This window comes from Homalodisca vitripennis, chromosome 3 (genome assembly GCF_021130785.1).
Source record: "Homalodisca vitripennis isolate AUS2020 chromosome 3, UT_GWSS_2.1, whole genome shotgun sequence".
NCBI lineage: Eukaryota > Metazoa > Arthropoda > Insecta > Hemiptera > Cicadellidae > Homalodisca > Homalodisca vitripennis.
In genome coordinates this window covers 192,093,460-192,115,347 of record NC_060209.1, presented here as the reverse complement: position 1 = coordinate 192,115,347, position 21,888 = coordinate 192,093,460, and the positions used below count along the sequence as shown (strand labels likewise).

The 21,888-nt window shown below is 32.0% G+C and overlaps 1 protein-coding gene across 1 annotated transcript; it reads left to right on the top strand.

The window, feature by feature from the left end:
- The first annotated feature begins 217 nt into the window (after positions 1-217).
- On the top strand, positions 218-19,982 carry LOC124357929 (V-type proton ATPase 16 kDa proteolipid subunit). Its single transcript, XM_046810053.1, has 3 exons — positions 218-413; positions 15,925-16,117; positions 18,469-19,982. Exons 1-3 carry the CDS (start codon positions 341-343, stop codon positions 18,674-18,676), a joined length of 474 nt encoding a protein of 157 aa, XP_046666009.1. The 5' UTR covers positions 218-340; the 3' UTR covers positions 18,677-19,982.
- The last annotated feature ends 1,906 nt before the right edge of the window (positions 19,983-21,888 follow it).

Sequence of the window (21,888 nt, the reverse complement as noted above, 5' to 3'; positions counted from 1 at the left end):
TTCATTTGAAATTTAATAATGTTTTGAAATTCCCACCTGAAAAATTTGTTAACTCTTCAGATGGCTGTGGTATATTTTCAGCCAATAGCATTTCATGACGTCACTACGTCTTCTAACAAAGCTGCCTTTCCATTCGTTGACAACGTGAAACATCGCACTCTACAACCAATAGGAATCCGTCATAAACCTACCGCTCAACTGAAAATCTTTACTCATCACATGACCGACGATCACTTTAGGCCATATTTGACAGTGGGCTGATTACTTTGTGCTGTGAAGTGTAGTGTAGAATAGTTCTGCAGAGTCCTCCGAGCCTGTAAATACTCGCTAAAAAGTGAAAATGACAGAAGAAAATCCAATGTACGCACCCTTCTTTGGAGTTATGGGGGCTGCCTCAGCAATTATTTTCAGTTGTAAGTATCATTTCATTTCTGTCTGCTACGATTATTGATCAATAAAAACCCAATACTCGACTTCTAAGAATTGTGTAAATCTACTTTCACAATTTATATTGTTTAAGATTAACAATACCTACTTGGCAATTTAGTCACCATTTCTAAGTGAATCCAATTTTGTCGCTTTTGTAAAATTTGCTGCTATTAATTAATAATTATTTCCTTGGCTCAGCAAAGGGTTAGGCCCTCCCTTTTCCAATCCTTCCAAGTAGGTCAGTTGAATAAAAAGAGGTACAGTAATTTAACAGTTAATTTTTCCATAACAGTCTAAATCTTCCCTTCAAGGAAATCTCATTCAACCACAAATATGACAAATACAAATGTTAATTTTTTCCCCCAAATCTTACCTCTATTATGTAGCTTAGTCATATTTGATTGGACAATTCCCAACATGCTGGATTGGTATTTGGGAAGGGAAAGAGTTGGTTTGTAACATATGAACAAATCTTAAAGTTAGACTTAATTGGATTGTGTTTAAATTCATATATAATCTCAATTATACCCATATTAACTTTTTACCTAATTACAGTGTCTAGTTGCTTAAGCCATGTGCCCTCTTCTAATGCATTACACAGGCAATTGAGTCAATTTGTAATGGTTGGTCGAATTTAAAATTAGGCTCTTTACAGCCTTTTATATAATTTTATACTAATTTTGTCCACCACCACAAATATCAATAATATTTCTCTAGTTAGAAAAATTTAGGTCTATTTATTGTATAGCCCAGACTCAAGAAAAATTTGAAGTTATCAATAACAGTTGAAATGAAATGAGATATGTTTATCAATTTCAGATTAAACTTGTAATTTTTATTTGTTTCTGAAAACGTAAGCATATTAAAGATATAGGGTATCTGAAGAATTAAGGACCTTATAAAATATATAATAATAGCTCATGGTTAAAATAAGGATGTCTTAAGTAGGTCTAAATTAACTTTAAAGTAATTTTACTTCTCTCTAGCATCTGTTGAGCCTAATAGGCCTATGAAATTTAGTCATGTTTTTTATTTTGTCGCCATCAGTATGAGACTGCTTCAGCTTGCTCTTATGGGCTGAGACATTAGTGTTAGCCCTAGTAATTTTTATGAATATATGCTAATTTAAATATGACTGTAACCTATGTTATAAATATATTATTAGAGTACTCGGGATGGACATTTCTACAAAGCTATTAAAAAGTATCCTGAGCTATGTTTGGAGGGCTATCGCTGAATGTTTTGTTATATATATTTTGTGCCATCAGTTTGTTGTCTATTGTCAAATATGCAGTTAACGTAACTGTTGCAATGTTAAGTGCCTATAGGCTTTTGTTAATTTTTAGTTTGAAACAAAATGAAACTGGAATATTTCTCGCTAAATTAGAATACTATATGACGATTGACCTAAGTATTATTTGTTGCAAAAATGACCTGTATACCTGTTTCAATAAAACATTAAATATGAGTAAATTTTAAATTTCGGTTCTCTTTTAGTGATTTTTATTACTGACATGTAATTTTTTATATTTAGTACATTTTTATTATCGTTTTTTTAATTCCAAAGTTAAAAAATTTATTTGGGAAGCAACATTGGTTTTGTCATCACATGATAAATAAACTTTTAAACTTACTTATAGCCTATCTATGGTTTTTATTGTGTGTAGAAAAATTATAAAAACTTGTTTTTATTGAAATTTTCCTTAATTAGAAATGACTGTAAAATAAGTCTACAGAAGCAGAAATAGTTTTTCCACATTACAACTATATTTTTAAAATAAAAATTCAGATGAATAACATTTTTAACATTCTAGTTTTCTGTGTTATTGGAATTTTATGAATACTATTTTTGTATCTGATTTTACACAAAACTCGAACAAGAGAGTCAATCCATACCAAGTGGTCCTGCATGCACTGGTTGATAGACCATCAGAAAAATTCAATATTTTTATATATTTTATAAGAGCGAATTCTCTTAAAGCTGGTAGTTAAAAGATTTGTTTTCACTTGTTATAGGCCTAGTTCTATGTTTACAAAATGGCGGCCTTTTTGTGTTAGTCTGCATGTTACTTTTGAAGGATAGAGTATGATAAGTGAACTCGGTTTTTCGTATCGATATTATCAAAAGATATTTAATTATTATACCCATCGACATAATCAACCAATAGTGATTAATTTGAAAAATAACTAAACCAACTGTATACACATTTTCATATTCTAAACACAATTTGTTCTATATATTTCTTTTAAATAAAAAAAGATAGTGGGTAGGGTACAATAAGCGGATCCGGTTTTTATATCGAAATTGGCAAACGAAATTACTAAATCATAACCATTGATATAATCAATCGATACTGATTATTAATTTTGAATTATTAAAGAGTCTATATCAACAGCTGTAAACACTTTAAAATAACACACGTAAGGTAATATTTCAATTGTACATACATAAGTAATTGTAATTATTAAAAATGGCAGTCAATTTTAGAAAACTACAATACATTGCATTGAAAGATGATAAGACATACATAAATAAAATATATTGTTTTTGTGGCTTCAACATGTTGGACCCGTACCGAAAACCCCATTGTGTGAAATTTGTGGGAAAGAAACAACTGTAACTGTGAGAGGAGCGAATATGGTCGTCTTCAGTTTTCCTAATTTTTGTTATAATAATTTGTTTGATCACTATAAATATTAAATTCATATTTTAATTTAAAGCATATGATTGTTATTGAGGACTATAGATACTTTTATATCGATTGATAGACTAGGATTTGAGATGCGAATATTAGGTATCGAAGACTACATTCTTCGATATAAAAAACCGGGTCCGCTTATCGTACCCTACCCAAGATAGTTAACTTTAGAAAACTATACAGAATAACACTAAAAGGTGATTTACCAACTGTGTTTTTCTCGGTTTCAGGATGTTTGTTTTGTTGTTACGATTTCTTTATTATTGAAATGTCATTTTTCCTATCACCTGTCTTAATTTTATCATTTGATTAATAGTCATGGTTCCTTTATTATAAATGACATTACATCATTGTTTAAACTGTTTCTATTAATATGAAACGTGTGACTTTAATGTAGTATTTCGGATATGTTGATATCGATTGATAATTCTGTTATTCGATATATAATTATCTGTGATTTTGTAATGAGCGATATAAAAAACTGGGTCCGCTTATCGTACTCTGCCCCCTTTGAAGTCACTATGGTGAAGACTATTCATAGATTTTCATTGTTATTTTATCCCTGTTAGCTATGGTGCAACATCTAGACATATTTCAACGTAGCTTTTCCTGATTGGTTAGATTTAGTTGTGTAACAATATCTGTATATAGTCATTGTTTATTTCCTTGTGGTGCTAATGCGTGATGTTTCTCTGCATATTTAATGTAAAAATTTGTGTTGTGAGTATAACCAGGGTGTCGAGCAGCCTTGAAAATCGGGAAGAGCGGGAATTATGCTTGAATTATACTTGTATTTTGTAGAAAATCAAGAGTTTTGATTTTTTTAGACAACATATTTTTATAAATATCTTGAGCTAAAACAGTTTACTCCATTTGACCTTTGTTTCGTTTTCGTGTGATACACGAACCATAAGCACATATGTGGACGTGACTGTGACGAGAGAAAGTTAATGTCATCATGGGCTGTAGGGCTGCACGATTGAAATTGTTAAGTTCGGAACGGTTGGATTGTTTAAATCGTTCGAACTCGAGGTTCCATATAACGAGTTGAATTGCCATAGTCTGCCACTGCCGTTACTAATGCACGGCGCCCACTGCGACCGGCCCGGCTTTTTTGTAAAGTTGAAATACACGCAATCAAATGGACACCCGTCCACTGCGGCCAGCCCGGCAAAGCCCAGCCCACCCCGGCCTTTTTGTGAAGTCAAAAAATACACGTAATCAAATGGATACCCGCCAACTGCGACCTGCCCAGACCAGCACGGACCGGTCTTTTATACTCTGTCCTTAATGCATACGATCAAATAGACACCCGCCCTCGGTGAGCGGCACGGCCCGGGAAGACTCTGCCCACACGTCACCCGAAGAGCCGATCGAGGCCGGGCTGGGCTGGGCAGGTCGCAGTTGGTGGGTGTCCATTTTATTGCGTGTATTTCGACTTCCCAAAAGGCCGGGCTGGTTGCAGTGGGCGGTGCTATGCCGGATTGAGTCCGGCCCGGCCTTTTGTGAAGTCAAAATACACCCAATCAAATAGACACCCACCAACTGCGACCGGCCCGGCCCAGCCCAGCCCGGACCGGTCGCAGTGCTTAACGCGAATGAAGATATTGAAGCAACAGTTTGATTATGTTCACATTGATGTGAAATTGACAGAATACAAACGAAATTTGGAAGTAACTCGCTCTCGTTGCAGTCGCCAAAAATAGCGTCAGTTTAGTAGGTTTGACGAGAGTTGGTATTTGTATATGCTTGATGTTAAAGTAATTTTGTGTTCAGTGCCGGTCATTTGTGGGTTAGTAGTTAGTTATTGTGGACATTTGTTATCAAGTTTTGAACAAGTGTAAAGTAAGTTATATGCAATTTTACGTATTATAAAAACTAATTTTATTCTTGCCATTGGAAATGAATGTTGTTCAGTGCCGGTCATTTGTGGGTTAGTAGTTAGTTATTGTGGACATTTGTTATCAAGTTTTGAACAAGTGTAAAGTAAGTTATATGCAATTTTACGTATTATAATAAACTAATTTTATTCTTGCCATTGGAAATGAATGTTTATTAACATTTTCTTCCATTCTCAACCCAAGAGTGGCTAAATAACCTACACGACTATATATTGTATTTATAATATTCACTGAAGAGGTTGCCCAATTCTTTGAAACATAGTGATGAATATTAAATGTTTCAATTTAAGGTAATTAACATGCCCATTGGAAAACGTGATCATGTGATCAATTATGGTGTACAATTGGATGCCTATAGGAATTATTTTAAATTTATTTGAGATATATTATTAATACAACACTTTTAGTAATCTAGGTCTGTATTTACCCTTGCAATACTATTAATGGTTGTTATCATTTAACTTATTGTCAATAGCCTTCTTATTTGTTTAAATTAACTTGTGCAATGAGTAAAGTAATTGCAATACATCGTTAGTAATTCAAATGTTAGAGTTTTATGAGTTTCACACATGTTTTCTAAAGAGTAAAACTTTTTCTTTGACAAATTTACTTTTTAACACAAAATAAATTTGTATAAAGGGTTCAACATTTGAATAGCCCATGTTTTTCGACTTTTTGAATTTAATCCTTTTTTACAAAATGAATATTAATATATTTTTATTTATTTTAACAGTTATTTTGTTTTTATGAAACTTAATTCGCCTAAAACTAACCTAACCCTCAATTGGTTTAGAATAGTATTGGGTTTGATGTTGAAAGTGTAAGTAAAACTTATTTAACTTAAAAGTAAAACTGTTTCTTTACTATCCTGTGTTTTTGAGGGTTTGTTTTCAGACTTCAAATAAAAAATCTAAATCATTTACCTATTTGGATATTAAAGTGTATTTGTAACAAACTGTTACAATATAAACATTAAATTAGGCTTTGGTACTTTATCATAATTTTTTATAGGCCTACAACATTATTTTACTATTTTTTTTTTAACAGTAACATTACACTGAAATTCATTTTAAACTAAATCAAATGCCACATTAAGCATAGTATTGTTTAACCCTTTAAGGACCAACCGTCTGGTTTATCGCCAGCAGTGAACTATGCGAAAAGGACCAACCGTCTGGTTTATCGCCGGCGGACTTTTCATATTTTTTAAGAGATATTTTAATATTCTATATATAATAAGTATACTATTTTTCTATTCCCTGTATGTTTTTTACTATGATATAAAATTTTAAACGTCTTTGGAATCATCAGCTTGGTCAAAAAAATATTTTACGGCCATGTTGCATCGTAATGTTGTCAGAGTACTTTGGGATTATACCGACCACACCCAGACATGAATCGTTATTTGACATTTTGCTTCTACTGATTACTAGATTAGCATAGAACAAATTTCGTCAATATAAAACAGGAATTGTCTTATCGCAAACCCCTCCCCACCCTCAGACAGAGGTCAAAGTCGAACGGTCTAGTAGATAACGTGATTGCAGAGTCTCGCCGCCCGTTCAGCTGGTGCGTCGCTTTGTTGTACTTCCGTGTTTTATCCCTACATTTCTACAAACACAAAAACTAAACTCTTTATTGGAAAAAACACACACAACTTGTTTTTATGTACCGTGCAAAAAACTTAAATAATCATGTGATGCCGCGCGGCCTGCCGTAATCGGGATTCTCGAGAAAGATAAGATAACAGCGACAACAATACCGATCACAATACCTGGAAACGCTTGTTGATTGATGGAATGTTAGTTCTGTTACTCAACTACATCGTTTTATAACGTTCTAAGTTCATTGAAAAAATTTTAAGCGTTGGGGCCATATAACGGAATCTGACCCCATTAACAATTATTGATAATCGTTGAAAGTTTGTAATTAAAGAGTTGTTTTTTCGTTCTATCATGTTTGTTTCTATAAATGTATATTTTTGTGTTCTTCATACTGGTGTGGTCGGTATAATCCCAAAGTACCGAATAATATCCTTAGTAGCCTATAAGGTTTTGTATGTTAGGCTAATGCTGAAAAGTGTGTTTTAACCAGTGTTACAGAAAAATTTAATTCATTTACAAACTTTTTATTTTTTATTCCAGGGCTTTCAAATTTTGTACAGTTATAGAGAATTATATGTAGAACGAATAAATACCATTTCCCACAGATAATTTATTCTTATTTTTGGTAGTTATTGAAGATCAAACTCAATTTTTTAAATTTTTTTTTCTTTTTTTTTAAACAGATAAATTAAATTGTTTTTTGCTATATAATGACTTAAATTTATTTTTTCACAATGAACAGTTTAATTATAAACATTTTAAGCCTAAAACCAAATCTGTACAGTAATTAGTTATGAAGATATGATTTTTCTCTCAAACCCTTGAAAAATCGCACATTTTTAATATGCACAGTTCTTGGAGCATGGCCAGAAAAACGAAAAATTTTTCTTTGCACATGTCAAATTTTGGTCTGGTCCTAAAAGGGTTAAATAATTAAATTAACATATTTTATAGGTACGATTAACAGTTCAAAGTTTTTGAACATAAGGAAGTTCAATTATAAGTTATAGGTTATGAAAACAACCTCATTTACTTTAGATTTTTCAACAACGAATTATAAAATGTTGTTAAAAATGTATAAGGACATTAATAATTTAAAGAGGGCCTACTATCTTTGAGCATCGTCTAATAAAATGTTGTTATTAGGCCTTACATATTTGAGAAATCTTTATTTTTACATGGAAAGTAAACACTATTTTGTGACTTGATTTTGGCTTGTATAATTGTTAGTTACTGATAAAGAGCCAAAAGTAAACCGCGATTTTAGCTTTGAATTTTATAATTTTGAGCCTTGAAAACCTTGAAATCTACTTGAATTTTAGATTTGGTCTTCACTGGACACCCTGATAATGTATACTATCTTAATTGTGATTGTGTCAGAATGGATAGAAAAAAAGCATTGTTGTATTTTACTTCGTGATTTCAATTTAAATTGTTCTATAGTAGTGGCCAGTTAGCCATTGTCCTGCTACGTAGATTAATATGTTTAGGTGAGTTAGTATTTTAGCTCTCAAGCATTGGGGATCAACCTTTTGAAATTTTATATTTTACTAATCAACATTGTCTCAAGGGATGTTTTTTGTTGGTCGCCACATCAGTGCTGGGCAGCATTGATAATGCTATGTTAATACTGAAAAATAAAGTGTAGACTGAATAACCCACATATTGCAAATCTAAAATTCAATTTTACCTAAAATTAAAAACTTGAGACTGAATTTTAAAGTCAAAATTTATGCTACAGTTTCATATCATAAAGACCTTTTTGTGACAAAATTTCAATTTTTTACTTGGTCCCCCAACAGAAATAAGTTATTACTGGTCAAAAATCTTTACAAAAACTCAAAATTAAAATAATTTTTAAAAAAAAACTGTGATTTATGAAGGGTTAGTATTTTACTATTGATGTTGGTTTCACGGTATGTAAACAACACAATGTGGTGTAACAGTAAAAAAGCTGAAGGTTGAGAGGTTGTTCCTTCTTACAAAATTTCTTTCTGAAATTTTAATTTGGTTAATTTTTGTTCAATAACTTTAAGTTCTTATAAGTATCAAAATTATATGTAGCTCAGTAATTAGTTATTTAATTTGTTGGTCAGAGTGTAATTAATTTAATTCATTTGAAACCTAGGGCAGTCTATTGATGAATAATTTAAAAAAACCATAGATGCATGCAAATGCCAAAAATGGCATGCAGACAAACACAAAATTGGCCACCGGAAGGAGTGAACAATAAAAAATCTTTGTTACTATTATCGGAATGCCACTATTTTTGGTAATGTCTTTTGCACTGGGGACTTAAAAAAAACTTATTTTTAATTTTATTTTACTTTCGTGAAAATGATAATCTGTAACTTACCTGCTTTCTGTCTCCCTAAAGGAAATAATGTCGGGTGAGGACGCCACTCTGTCCCCATATCCTGTTGTTATTAGGCTGTTTAAGTAGGTAATACATATGTATGTATTATAAATTTGCAAATTTAATGATCACTTGTGTGATCTTATATAGTATCTCGAGGGATGTTTTTCTTTTGTCTACCAGAAAATGTGGAGTGCCTGCACTGATGGCCAGGGGCATTTCCGATCAGTGCTTTCTGTAAAACAAATAATAACTTTCTTCTGTACTTAAATCGGTGATTTCATTTGACAGGTGAACTATACAAAATTACCATTAAGACACTTTTTATCTATACTATAAAAACAAAGAAATAACATTTTTAAATAAATTTTTTGCTAATTTTTAACAAAATGTAATCCAAATCAAATGCTGACAGTTTTGTATACATTTTTAGAAAATCAATTTTTACTTTTCACTTTGTGTGGCTCCAATGCTAATATTTGGAAATAAATGTAGCATGTATGTAAAACCTCTGCGTGTGTTTGGGAAGTACTTTTGTGTAGATTTTTCTGTTTTCATGACTTCATGGAATTCAAACTTAAAAGAAGATGAAGAGTTTTTTTTTTATTTAATTAAAGATGTTGGGGATCTTACAGGACCAAAACAAGGCCTTCTGGAGAAGGTTATATGGCCTTGCTTTACATTAGACAAGCGGCATAGTGTTTAATTGTATACTTGACAATTATTCTAAACTATTAAATATTTTACCAAACAAAAACTAACAATCATTGCCAACATTACCTGCTATTGATATTACAGGTAAATAATGATAATGATGGTTTAGGTGTTGTAAATGACCAATACATTTAGTTATTTCATGATGAAATTAGTATTGAGAAAGAATTACTGTGTAAACTTTCACATACAAATGTTTCTGTCTGTTCAAATTGTACTGTGTGCGTAAACTTTATTACAATTTTTGAACCTGTGTGGTATTTTCTTTTTCAAGAATTTTTTATGCCCAAATTAAATTTTAAACCATATACAGGTAGTAGATGTTATTTATCCAATATTGAAGAATTCATTAATATTTTCATTTTAAAAACGTAATTTCAATAATCATTGTTAATTCCTTCAGGAAAAATTTACAAATGTTATTGTATGTATAGGCCTAATTATATTAGATAGTTGATGGCCATAATAAAAAAAATACTGTAAAATCTATAAATTTAATTTTCTTTTTAAACTTTTTTCCTCGTTAATATAATTATTGATAATTTTTTGTTAGTTTAAACGATAAAGTAGTGTGAGCTATTGAGCTTAAAGTTAAGGAATCGTGTCTGGGCAGATTGGCTACACTTTGTAAGAAGACTCTTTGTTGAACTGTGGCCAAAAGTCCATTAATTTGTTTGGTCAGAACCCAGTTGCTGTGGTATGCTTAGCTTGTGGGCCATTTGTCTATTCATTATCTTGTACCCTATCTTGTATACAATATCGTATCTGTGCGGGTACTGTCGGTTAGTAGTAATAGGTACATGTCTAGTTTATTGTAGGTTCTGTAATAAATTATTTTGTAAATTTAAATGATTATGTATGCAATAGAGAAAAATATTATTAAAAAAAAACAACCCAATAACCTTTTAGCCATTTAGTTATTTGGATTTTCAAGTAAAGTTAGCACCTTTGTGACACAATATTTAACTTCCCTTACTTTCAGACAAAATGTACAAAATATCTTTGCACTTACATGGTTTATAGCGTGAGTAATTTTGAAACTTGAGCATAAAAGTGTTGAAATCATCAATCAGAATTGTGTGGGTAAACCAGTGACTCAGACAACTGGGTGTGAGCTGCCAGCCCACCATGTGATAGGTCACCACTGATAAGCCACTTCACATAGTTTCCTGTAGTGGACAGCAATAGCAGTGTAAACTGAGATTATCAGAGTTCACAAATTTTTCCATTACTGTATTATCAGTACAGTGACTAACTAAGAAACGTTTGTTTATAAACGTAATGTAGTATTATAACCCATCATTGTAACCGAATGGCTCAGTAAAAGAAAAATTAGTATTTAAAACTGTAACAATGGAAATCTAGGATCACCAAACAAACTTGTTTATTACTGCTTTTGAGCTTTGAAAATAAAATAACACAGAACACATAATGTAATGTTAAAATTGGGAGAAATGAAGATTAGATGTAACAGATATTTTACAATAATTTTTCTGTTTGTAATCTTGCATTTTTCTTGCCTCCAAAGGTCCTAAGCGTTGAAGATAGTGGTTTTACACAATTTTGAGAAATATAAGTACAATAACATTGCAGAAACGGGTGTAATGACAATGATTGCAGAAAGTTATAAGGCATTCAAAAATAAGGTTTTTACAGTGGTAGTACTTGCACATGGCTTTGACAAGGTTGTTAACCAGTATCAACTAATAAAGTGTTTTATTGTGGTGACAAATATTTGTTTTTGTAGAAAGTGTTTATTTTGGATATTTCACACCAAACAAACATGACATATTATTGTCAAGGAATTTTTCATTTTACTAATTTTTCAAATTTCTTAATGTTTTATGATGGCCGTCATTCAAACACTGGAGAAGGAATGGTTGTATTTCCATTACTATACATATAGAGCAAAACTAAGAAGAGAAGGCTTCCTTGGTTTTGTACCAAGTATGCGATATGTTTTGTAGTATACAATAACATTGATTCTTTGTAAGTATGGTTTTACATACATGATATTATATTAGGTTGCAACTAAACCAAATCCAAGTTCTAAAAACATATTTATATTCTTAAAAACTACAAGATTTATTATCTAAGATGTCAAGATCATGGAGTTTTTAAATATTTATTTTAGTGTCTTAGAGTATATTAATGTGTCAACCTTTAGTCCCGTAAGCGCTACAGTACAAGCAAACTGTATAAACAGTTCTTGCATTTGTAGTTTGATAATTATATATCACAGCCACATGTGAAATTCACTTTTCTTCTAACTAAGCCGGAAGGGATATTTAAAAGGCATCTAAATTGTCAGCTAGCTAGAACTAGAAACAAAAGTAACTGATTTCACGTATTCGGTAAAACAATAATAATAAAATTAGGTATGCAAAATATTCTTTTATTTTCTGATGCAAATTTAAGACCTTGTACAAAATACATTTAACAACTTCCCTTAATATAACTGCTGAGTCAGTGTTACCACTTCCATTAGCATCAACTTAGAGGACTCATAAAACATTAAAAGAGTGGTATTATACTCCAATACATCCAAAGTAGGCCTTTGAACTTTTTACATTTTACATTGAAATTCTTTATCAGAGTAACGCGTTACATTGTAACGGGTTTAATACTTTGGCTACCATTATAAGTATGTTACATTCTCCAGTGGCCACTCATTATAAATTGAGCCCGATGGTGGATGGAAGATTCCAGAGCCATATTCACTGTGAGAATACACAAGAATGGTTTAACCTTGTGTTGGCCTTGGCCTTGATGTCAGTAAAAGTGGACTCTGCCTTTCATCTCGGCTTGTGCCCATTCATACCATCTTGCAGTGGATTGTGTCACATAACTGTCCCGCACTGAGTGTGCCACTATAATAGATCTCTAATAAAACTGTATAGATCAGTGGTTAGTCACCAACAGTTCAATCATTAATATATAACGATCCTGCTTGCCCAATTATTACCAAACTTAATCACTTAATTTTGGTTGGCATTGATTGTTAATTATTTAATTTCTATCTGTTGTGAAATAAATACTGCTCTAGTTCAGGTTTCCAGCTTGTAGGTATTGGTTTTATGGACTTAAAATAGGATCTTTAAACTAGAAACATTATTTTCATTTTTTTAAGCAATCCATTTACAAACAATCAATCAGCCTTAGTATTTTTGTTGTTAAATTTAAGTTAAAAAGTGTTTGTAGTCTAAGTCAAAATTCTAATCAGTGAACTAAACTAAATTGTGTTTGCTTAGAAATAGAAAAAATTGAAATTACTAAAGTGTAATTCCTTTCAGCCCATATATAAAAAACTTCACTGTCACTTTGAAACAATTTATTGGATAAAATATTCCTCGATTCATGTATCATTAAACTTTGGGAAATATCTTAGAATTAAAGAAATTTTACTATAGTAAAATTAAGTATTAGATTTAAGTGTTAATTACACTTAATTGATGTCAATTGAACATCTTATATCTTTTAATACCATTGGTTGGAAACCATCAACCATTGGTTGATGGATTTTTTTATACAAAACTAAAAACCTTTAAATAAAACCAGATGAATGTATCATTAAAAACTGTATTTATTAACTGACTTCAATAATATTTTTTACTGTGTTATGATTCAAAACAAAATAGGAGTTTGGTTGTGTAGGTAAATATAACCAAAACAAGATTTATAAAGATACTTGACTAAATATTAAACACTACAGTTCAAAGAGACCTTGTGTTCAAAGAAAATAAAACTGATGCCTAAATGTGTGGGTACAAAAGTCAAAGTGGGTACAAATGTACAGAACTGAGTGAGTCAGGAGAGCTGAGCTAAGCTGGCCTGGGCTGGGCTGTAGTAGACTCCTCCATTAAGTGAGATGACTGTACAAGCAGTTGTCCGTAATTACAGGCCTGTGCCTCACTCTGGTCCTCTTGAACTCTGTAACTGGTCTGATTAAATCCAACCTCTCCAGTCGTAAGCATAGGTACATCAATAAACAAGTCAAGTTCTGTACATTAGCGTTGCTCAGATACATCATTTCAGTAAATCAAATTGTTAGTCTTAGTTTGTATCGTATAACTTGGCGTTAATAAAGGCACTGGTTGTATTAAAAAATTGATTACGTCATTAGCGAAGTCAGGGGCAGCAGTATAATAAGTGGCCACCGCCACAATCGAGATCATCAAATGATATCCAATCATCGATGTTCATGACCATCCAACCATCTAAAGATACTGAGAGGAAAATGTGGGAACAAATAACGTAATAGATATTTCAAAGAACAATGTAGTTTTCTTGTTTTAAATCTTACAAATTAATATAACAAAATTAATATAAATTATTTTTAAAAAATTATATAAATTATAAATCAAAATGCACCTTTTGTTTTTAAAATATTTAAAAATACATTTGAGGCTAACATGTGCATATTCATTGCCATTGTTTTTCTGTCACTAATCTACTCACTACATAATCCAAATGACAATGACATCACTAGCCTACTCAGTACTTAATAAACTTAAAAAACAGCTGGCAATGATTTTGAATAGGTCAATGTTGTATTCGATAGTATCAATAATCATGATTCGATTGTGATGGTGACCACTTATTATACTGAACCCCAATCAGTAAGTCGCAGTGTGTCTTTTACATTGTAGAAACAATGAATATTACTAACTATGCTGCCAATGGTTATTTTATACAATCCATATTATTTTCACTTCCATAACATAAATTATGTTAGATTTTGATTAGTTTCATTCTTTCGTGTTGATGTAAATACCAATTAAAGACTATGGGATTCATTTAATATAGCCTATCATGATTAGTTGTAAATTAATTATCAGTTATTCTAGTTAATATAGTTCAAAGAGGACAGTTCAAAGAGGACTGTCAAACAACAAATGTGGAAAATAGTTTACCGTAAAGCTGTAATGTAATGTAACACTACTGCTCCTACTTTCTGTCTACAAATCTATTATTATATTATTCCAACAGGTATATGTACATTTTACTAAGGCTTAAATCTCTAGTAGCCGTGTCCTTTTCCCCATTTTGCAGGTTTTGCTTTATTAACCTAAATTTAATAAAAATATAATGATATAGCCTATATTATTAACTGATCTCTGAACTACTCTTTTCTTCAAAATTAATTGAAATTTAAATCTCGGTAATTCTAAGCAATATATGGGTCAACCTCGATTTTTTCTCATATTACAATATAATGTTCCAATAGTCAATTAGAAAAGGAAATGTCTAGAATTTCTTGCCGGAAAGCAGTTATAGGGAGCAGGCAACCGCCAGACGGTCATATATTGCTTAGAGTTACCTATTAATGATCAGGGGCACTGACGTGATCTGGGCTTCAAATTTGGAACTACTCGAGTAAATTTTTTTTTCTAAAAGAGCAAGCAGCGCGAAGCGCTGCGCAGCGGGCAGGCATCGTGCTTGATCCTTTTTTTTATTACAAATTTCTGATAAATTGTTATTACATATTACAATATAATGTAGGTAATGTATGTAAAACAATTTTAAACACATATTACATGATGGAAAGCAAAGTAAACCAATATAATCCGCCCAATACAAAATCTCCATAAAAATCTGGTAAAGGAATCTGTGTCATTCCTTTGGCCTGAATCAATTCAGTATATACGAAGATCACGCACGATGCTTGCCCGCTGCGCAGCGCTTCGCGCTGCTTGCTCTTTTAGAAAAAAAATTAACTCGAGTAGTTCCAAATTTGAAGCCCAGATCACGTCAGTGCCCCTGATCACTAATAGGTAATTCTCGCGGTTGCCTGCTCCCTATAACTGCTTTCCAGCAAGAAATTCTAGTCATTTCCTTTTCTAATTGACTATTGGAACATTATATTATAATATGAGTTGCCTGCTCCCTATAACTGCTTTCCGGCAAGAAATTCTAATCATTTCCTTTTCTGATTGACTATTGGAACATTATATTGTAATATGAGAAAAATCGAGGTTGACCCATATATTGCTTAGAATTACCTAAATCTCAAAGTACCTGCACTTCATGAATTAATTTATATCAGTTATCTTTTCAGTCTACTCTAGCACCGGTTTTACAATTAGGAAATATTCACCAGCACACACAGCATTGTCAACGTTTAAATCTTGACAAAAAACAATTTTGAAAAGCAATAATTTTGTTAGTGCTTTTTAATAAATAATTGTTAATTGTCACTCCAACATTCTGTTCTGTTGCAGCGCTGGGGGCGGCGTACGGCACAGCCAAGTCCGGCACCGGTATCGCAGCCATGTCGGTGATGCGGCCGGAGCTGATCATGAAATCCATCATCCCCGTCGTCATGGCGGGTATCATCGCCATCTACGGCCTGGTGGTGGCCGTCCTGGTGGCCGGTGCTCTGGAGCTGCCCTCCGCTGGCTACACCTTATACAAGTCAGTGAATCCTACTCTCTCAATAACTGGCTCTATTAACTTAAATAAATGAGTGAGTCAAATACAGAGGAAAATGTAGTCAAGGAGCATTCAGATGTCGATTAGGTGACTTTACCACTTCACTAAGAGTTAGAAATGTTGTACTGATGGGTGTAAGTGTTATGACACAAACCCATGTGATGGGTCAGTCAACCTGTGCCTCTCATCTGGTTATCAGATATTGTGCTTTTGCTTTGCAATTATTGTTGCAACACCAAGTATTGATCTTTTCCTTATTACTGAAATTGTTCTGATTCAGATAGGGCTAACATGTTGTTATTAAACTATCGGAACAATAAATCTTTTAATTTTAATCAATAAAAGCTCCGGTTACAGTTAATGTTGTCAGAATAATGGATTGAGGCCAGAATTTCAGTGAGTGAGATGTGGATTATACACATCAGTGTCTGAAAATATTGTGAATAAGAATGAAAATACATATTGGTGTCATCATTAAAAATGTATTGATGTATTTTGTAATAATAATTTATAAAAATTCCTTAAGGAAGCATGGAAAGTGAAATGAACTGTCAAATGAGTGAACTAATGCTGTAACTGGTTGTCACCTTATGACATAACCACTCTTATGTAAACAGTACACTCATTGTTTTCTTTATGACTCTTTGACACAGTGTATTGTGTTTGTAATGAATTAGAACGCTGTCATAAACGACTAGTTTATTCTAATGTAGGGATGAGTTGACGCTCTCTTAGTAGGTTATGAAGGTTATTATTTTAATAAGTACATTCTTCCAATCACAGTCTGTTGGATCAGCAGCTGTATTTTCTATTGTGAGTACTTTGTTCTCATGTAAAATAATATAAAAATACATAAGGCCTGAGAACAACAGTCATGCTTTTTAATAATTTGCAATTAGAGGCATTTGTAAATAGGATTGACCATTTCATTCTCATTAAAATATTTTTTTTTTATTTCTATAAAAAAGGATTTTTACAATTTCTTTTCGGATTAATTTCAGTATGTTATTTTTATAAGAACATGAACGCCAGAAACAAAGCTAGCTGTATGTTATTTTGCATTTAGAATAAATTAGAAGAGATTACAACTGGGCTGCAAATTGTTAGGAATATTTTACTAATGGCACTTATATTTTTTCTTCCTTACTTATATTACCTTTATTTGACAAATTATTTTGTTAATATTTGTATTAATATCAAATAAAAATAATACTCCAAGTGCCTCAAAAGTCCTGTCCCCCTATATCAACTTTTGAACACAAAATATATCAACCAATATCCATGGAGGGATCCGTATAAGATTAAGAATCATGGGTTTTTGGATAGATGAGAACTTAAACTCCCCTAAATGGAGGAATTGCAGGACGAGTTGCAATTCATTCTTAAATATAAACCCCATTCAGGTGACATCTCATTTTATATGACTTTCTAAAAGGAGAACAATATGACCAACCAGAAGTATCTACATCAATCAATGGCAGCCTGTCAAAATTTTAATTTTAAAATACCCTAAAAATTAATCATAAATACATTTTTTTTTAAAGTAATGAAATTTTTATCTATGATACATGATCTAATAACTGTTGCTTAAAATGAAGTGAGTTACTGTCTACCAATTTTATCCATGAAACATGATCTAATAACTCTTACTCAGAGTGATGTTATTTGGGTAGAAGACTGTCTGCCAAAATAAACGCTAGGATCACATATTTAGAAAGAAGTGCTATGTATCTGACAGTAGCAGGCGAGACCTAATGCTATTGTTTGTGTTTGACAGTCAGCCAGAATTACACACAACTGTTCCAATAGTACAGTGACTGCACCTGCAGCTTATCTACTCCCATCATGTAGCACAATCTTCATTAGTTCTGCTTAGAACATTGTGAATTGTTTATATAATTCTTTCTTACAACAGTTTTGGTTTTTGTCAAAAAACAACTGTTTCATTTTAATAAAAAGAGAACAACACTATCAGAATAATTAATTTGGAATTTTAAAATTTCTTTAGACTATTGAATAAAAAACAATAAATAAACTAGAAAAATGCGGCTTTGTTTGCTATTTGAACCTTTTTAATAAGAGACTGATCTTATAAGCCTTATTCTGCTCGTCCTCATGGGCCATTAGCCTTTACAAGGATTTTAACCAAGCAGAATAAAGGAAAGAGTTGATACAGGACAACTGTAGTGTTCAGTGAGTGGGTGGCAGGATTTTCTGTTGGTTTCATCCAGTATACCAGTTTGCAAGTAACTGACTGGTAGCCTCATTTTTGTGGGAGTAGCTCATCTATTCTGTATGATACTCTTAACTCATTGTCGTGTGATGTGTTACAGGGGATTTCTACACCTGGGGGCTGGGTTAGCTGTAGGGTTCAGTGGGCTGGCGGCAGGCTTTGCCATCGGCATCGTGGGAGACGCCGGCGTGCGAGGGACTGCTCAACAGCCTCGCCTGTTCGTCGGTATGATCCTCATCCTTATCTTCGCTGAGGTGTTGGGTCTGTACGGTCTGATCGTAGCCATCTACCTCTACACAAAGCAATAAGCCTGTGGCCGTCGTCTCATCATCCCCACTACCATCTGAATTTCATTGTTTTGATCGTAGGCAATTTAGAAAGAAATTGTACAACCTGGAAGCAACAAAAAATGTTGGAGGACTTGTTTTTTGAAATGGTGATTTCACATCATCAGATGACTTGCACAATAATTTATTTTAAATTAGTTTTTAACTTTATTTCATTAATTTTTTTCAGATTCCGGATCAGTTCTTTTAAAACGTTACTTTCATTGTTAAGGAACTTAGAACTAAAGTTGATAACCCATATCGATATTATTTCAGTGTGAGTACATATTGCTATTTTTGTAAATATAGTGGAGATATCCTCAGTAGACAAGCAGTGCTATGACCCGTGGTAGCTTTAAGCTTGTGTAAATTAATCTGAGCCGAGTTACAAAAATGTATTTTTATGTTGTACGTACAATTTAAAGCTGTAACGATCATAACCTTCTTAGTGTAATGTAGGAAAATTCATATAGCATTTGAAGTGTAAAAATCCTGAAGTATTTGTTAAGTGGATAATTTATGTAAACCAAATGAAGGACAGACGGACCGGAGCTGTACTTCGAAAAAGACTCTGTAGAATTAGTGATGATCGGTTCTGCGGATTGTGGCAAGTTTCGGGAGCAGATTATAAGGTTAGAAGCTTAGAGTGTTTGTAAGCTATGAATAATTTGTACATTCCATATTGTGTAAAAACCCTAATAAAGAATTATTGTTACGGCCTTGTGTGTTTGGCCTACTGTTGGAGTGTTTCTGTTCACCTTCACTGTATTGTATACCGTAGCATTGTTGTACTGTGCGTAGCGTGGTGACGTGTTGGGTGGTGTGCGCACCTAGTGTGCGATGACAGCTCCTTGCACGCCATCACTTCAGTTCACTGCCATCTAGTCATGGCCCCGCGGTGACTCAAACTTAGCAACAGTCATGTCAAATAAATTCAACATTAAATTAGGTCATTTTGTGATTTATTATTTTATTTTTGTAGTATGTTATATATAGTTGCCTGTTATTCTTTCTATGCTGTATGCAGTAGGCATGTCAGTCCTGTTATATTTGGTGTATGAATGGATCAAATGTAATAATATTATGAAAACAAAACTGTTAGTATTATTCTTCCTGGTCTTGTCTCTGAAAAGTGTTTAGAGCTTCTTCCCCTCTCAACGGCCGTCTTGATGTTTTTAATGAGTTTTTTATCCGTTTTTTGGTATGTTACTTAACTGTCCTGCTTTTTCTTAGAATTCATTGTTATTGTATTTGGTTTAAAGGTTTAATAAAAAGCTATCTGTTTTTATAATGTGTTTATTCATCCATATTGTTCAAATTCAAATAACCTAATTTTGCCAATTTTTTATGTCTTTGGCCACTTAAAAAATTAATAGTTTAAATAATATTATTTGCAAAACTGGTTTCCCTCATTTAAACTTTAACCAGGTTTTTCATGTGTATGTAATGTTAGGTTATAAAAGTCATTAAATCTATTTGCATTTTGCATTATTTCTGCAATAATCTTATACATTTTATATACTTTATAAACTGTTCTGGTAATCAGAAAAAAATTTTATTTCATAAAAATTGGGTAACTTATAACAATGAATACATGTTATATCAAGTAAATAAATGGCCTAACTGGAAGTAAAAAAATGTTAAGAAATAAAATGTTACATAAGTTTAAAACATTTCATATCCCTGCACTATTTTCTGAAAAAAACTTAATTCTTTTTATACAAAATAATTAACCAGCCAGAGGAAAATGTACCATTTTTTTCAATCCACAAAAAGCATCATAGTTTAACTGATGATCCAACTAAATTGAATGAAACCAGCTAAAATGTGTCTACAGTGACATACACGATTTTTCAAATTTTTTAGTTTAACTTCACATTGAAATAAGATCTGAGTACAACATAATACTGTATAGCACAATACTAGGTGTCTACAGTGCAGAGAAACAGAGGTGGCAGTGAGTTTGTCAATAAAAGGTAAAACTGCAGTTTCATATGAGCAAGACTAGTTTTATCCTGCTGGTGGTCAGTGTGGTTGCTATCAAGTGATTGAGGGTATTTATTATCTACAAACTAATTATATTTTGTTCTCACAGAAGTACACAATAAAATTGGAGTCTTGCCAAATATTGAACAATCCTTTTTTCAAATTAATTAAACACATTTTTAGTGGATGAACAGGGAATGTATTGACGACTGACTTTTAAATACCTTGGATAAGTAACCTTTTGTGTGTATTTTTTAATTGTGATATGCACAGTTATCTAAAACCTACAATTAAATCTCAGTGATGTTGTAAAAGATAAGTGATTGAATTACTGCCACAGATAGCATCTGAACATTTCAGTAAGGCTCATTGCAAATTGCTAGAAGACCTAATAACGTATAACTTTATAGTTAAAAGGCTTCAACATTTTAGTGATTTTTAAACTATATTATTCCTTAACAACATGCATAATTTTGTGCATTTAAGATCAAGCAATCAATATTTAAATTTTTTATTTTCAAGGCCTTTTGTTTTTGTAGAAAACATCTTTGGACCTGCATAATGGAATAAAACTGTTATAAATGAAAATAAAGTTAATATGATTTATAGTAATAATTTTGTTCAGTCATGTGGGACTGAAGTTGTTTCTTCAAAAACAAAATCTCTAGATACAAAAAATTTAATGTAAAAATGTGTTGGATTGTTAGATGTTAAATTCTTGAGAATTATATTTAATAATACAAGAGCATCTGTAAAGTATAAACACACTCGTCACTACAGCAAACTCATAATTGAATGATTGATTCAAAGAAATGACTTATGTTTGTTGTTTTATCAAACTAGGTTTTTGCCTTGCACATTATAACAGATTTTCCAAGTTTAATGTGTTACAGACATTTTTAAATTTATTTGGAGTATAATCAGAAAAGATGGACTAAGAAGTGAGTGGTTTTTGTTTTAGTCTGGAAATGGACACAATATTATATTCCTAGTATTTTTGTGAAAGGAAGGTAACATCTTATACCAAAACAAATAAAAAAAAGTTTTTTATAAACATGTGGTACCTATCCTAAAATTGTAGTTTTCCATATATGTGTTTTTACCTAAAAATAATAACTAATAATGGTTTTGAGTTACAAAATTACTACTTTGTATACTTATTTACAAATTAGGTACTTTGTTTTATAAGAACTAGTCTTATTTATTTT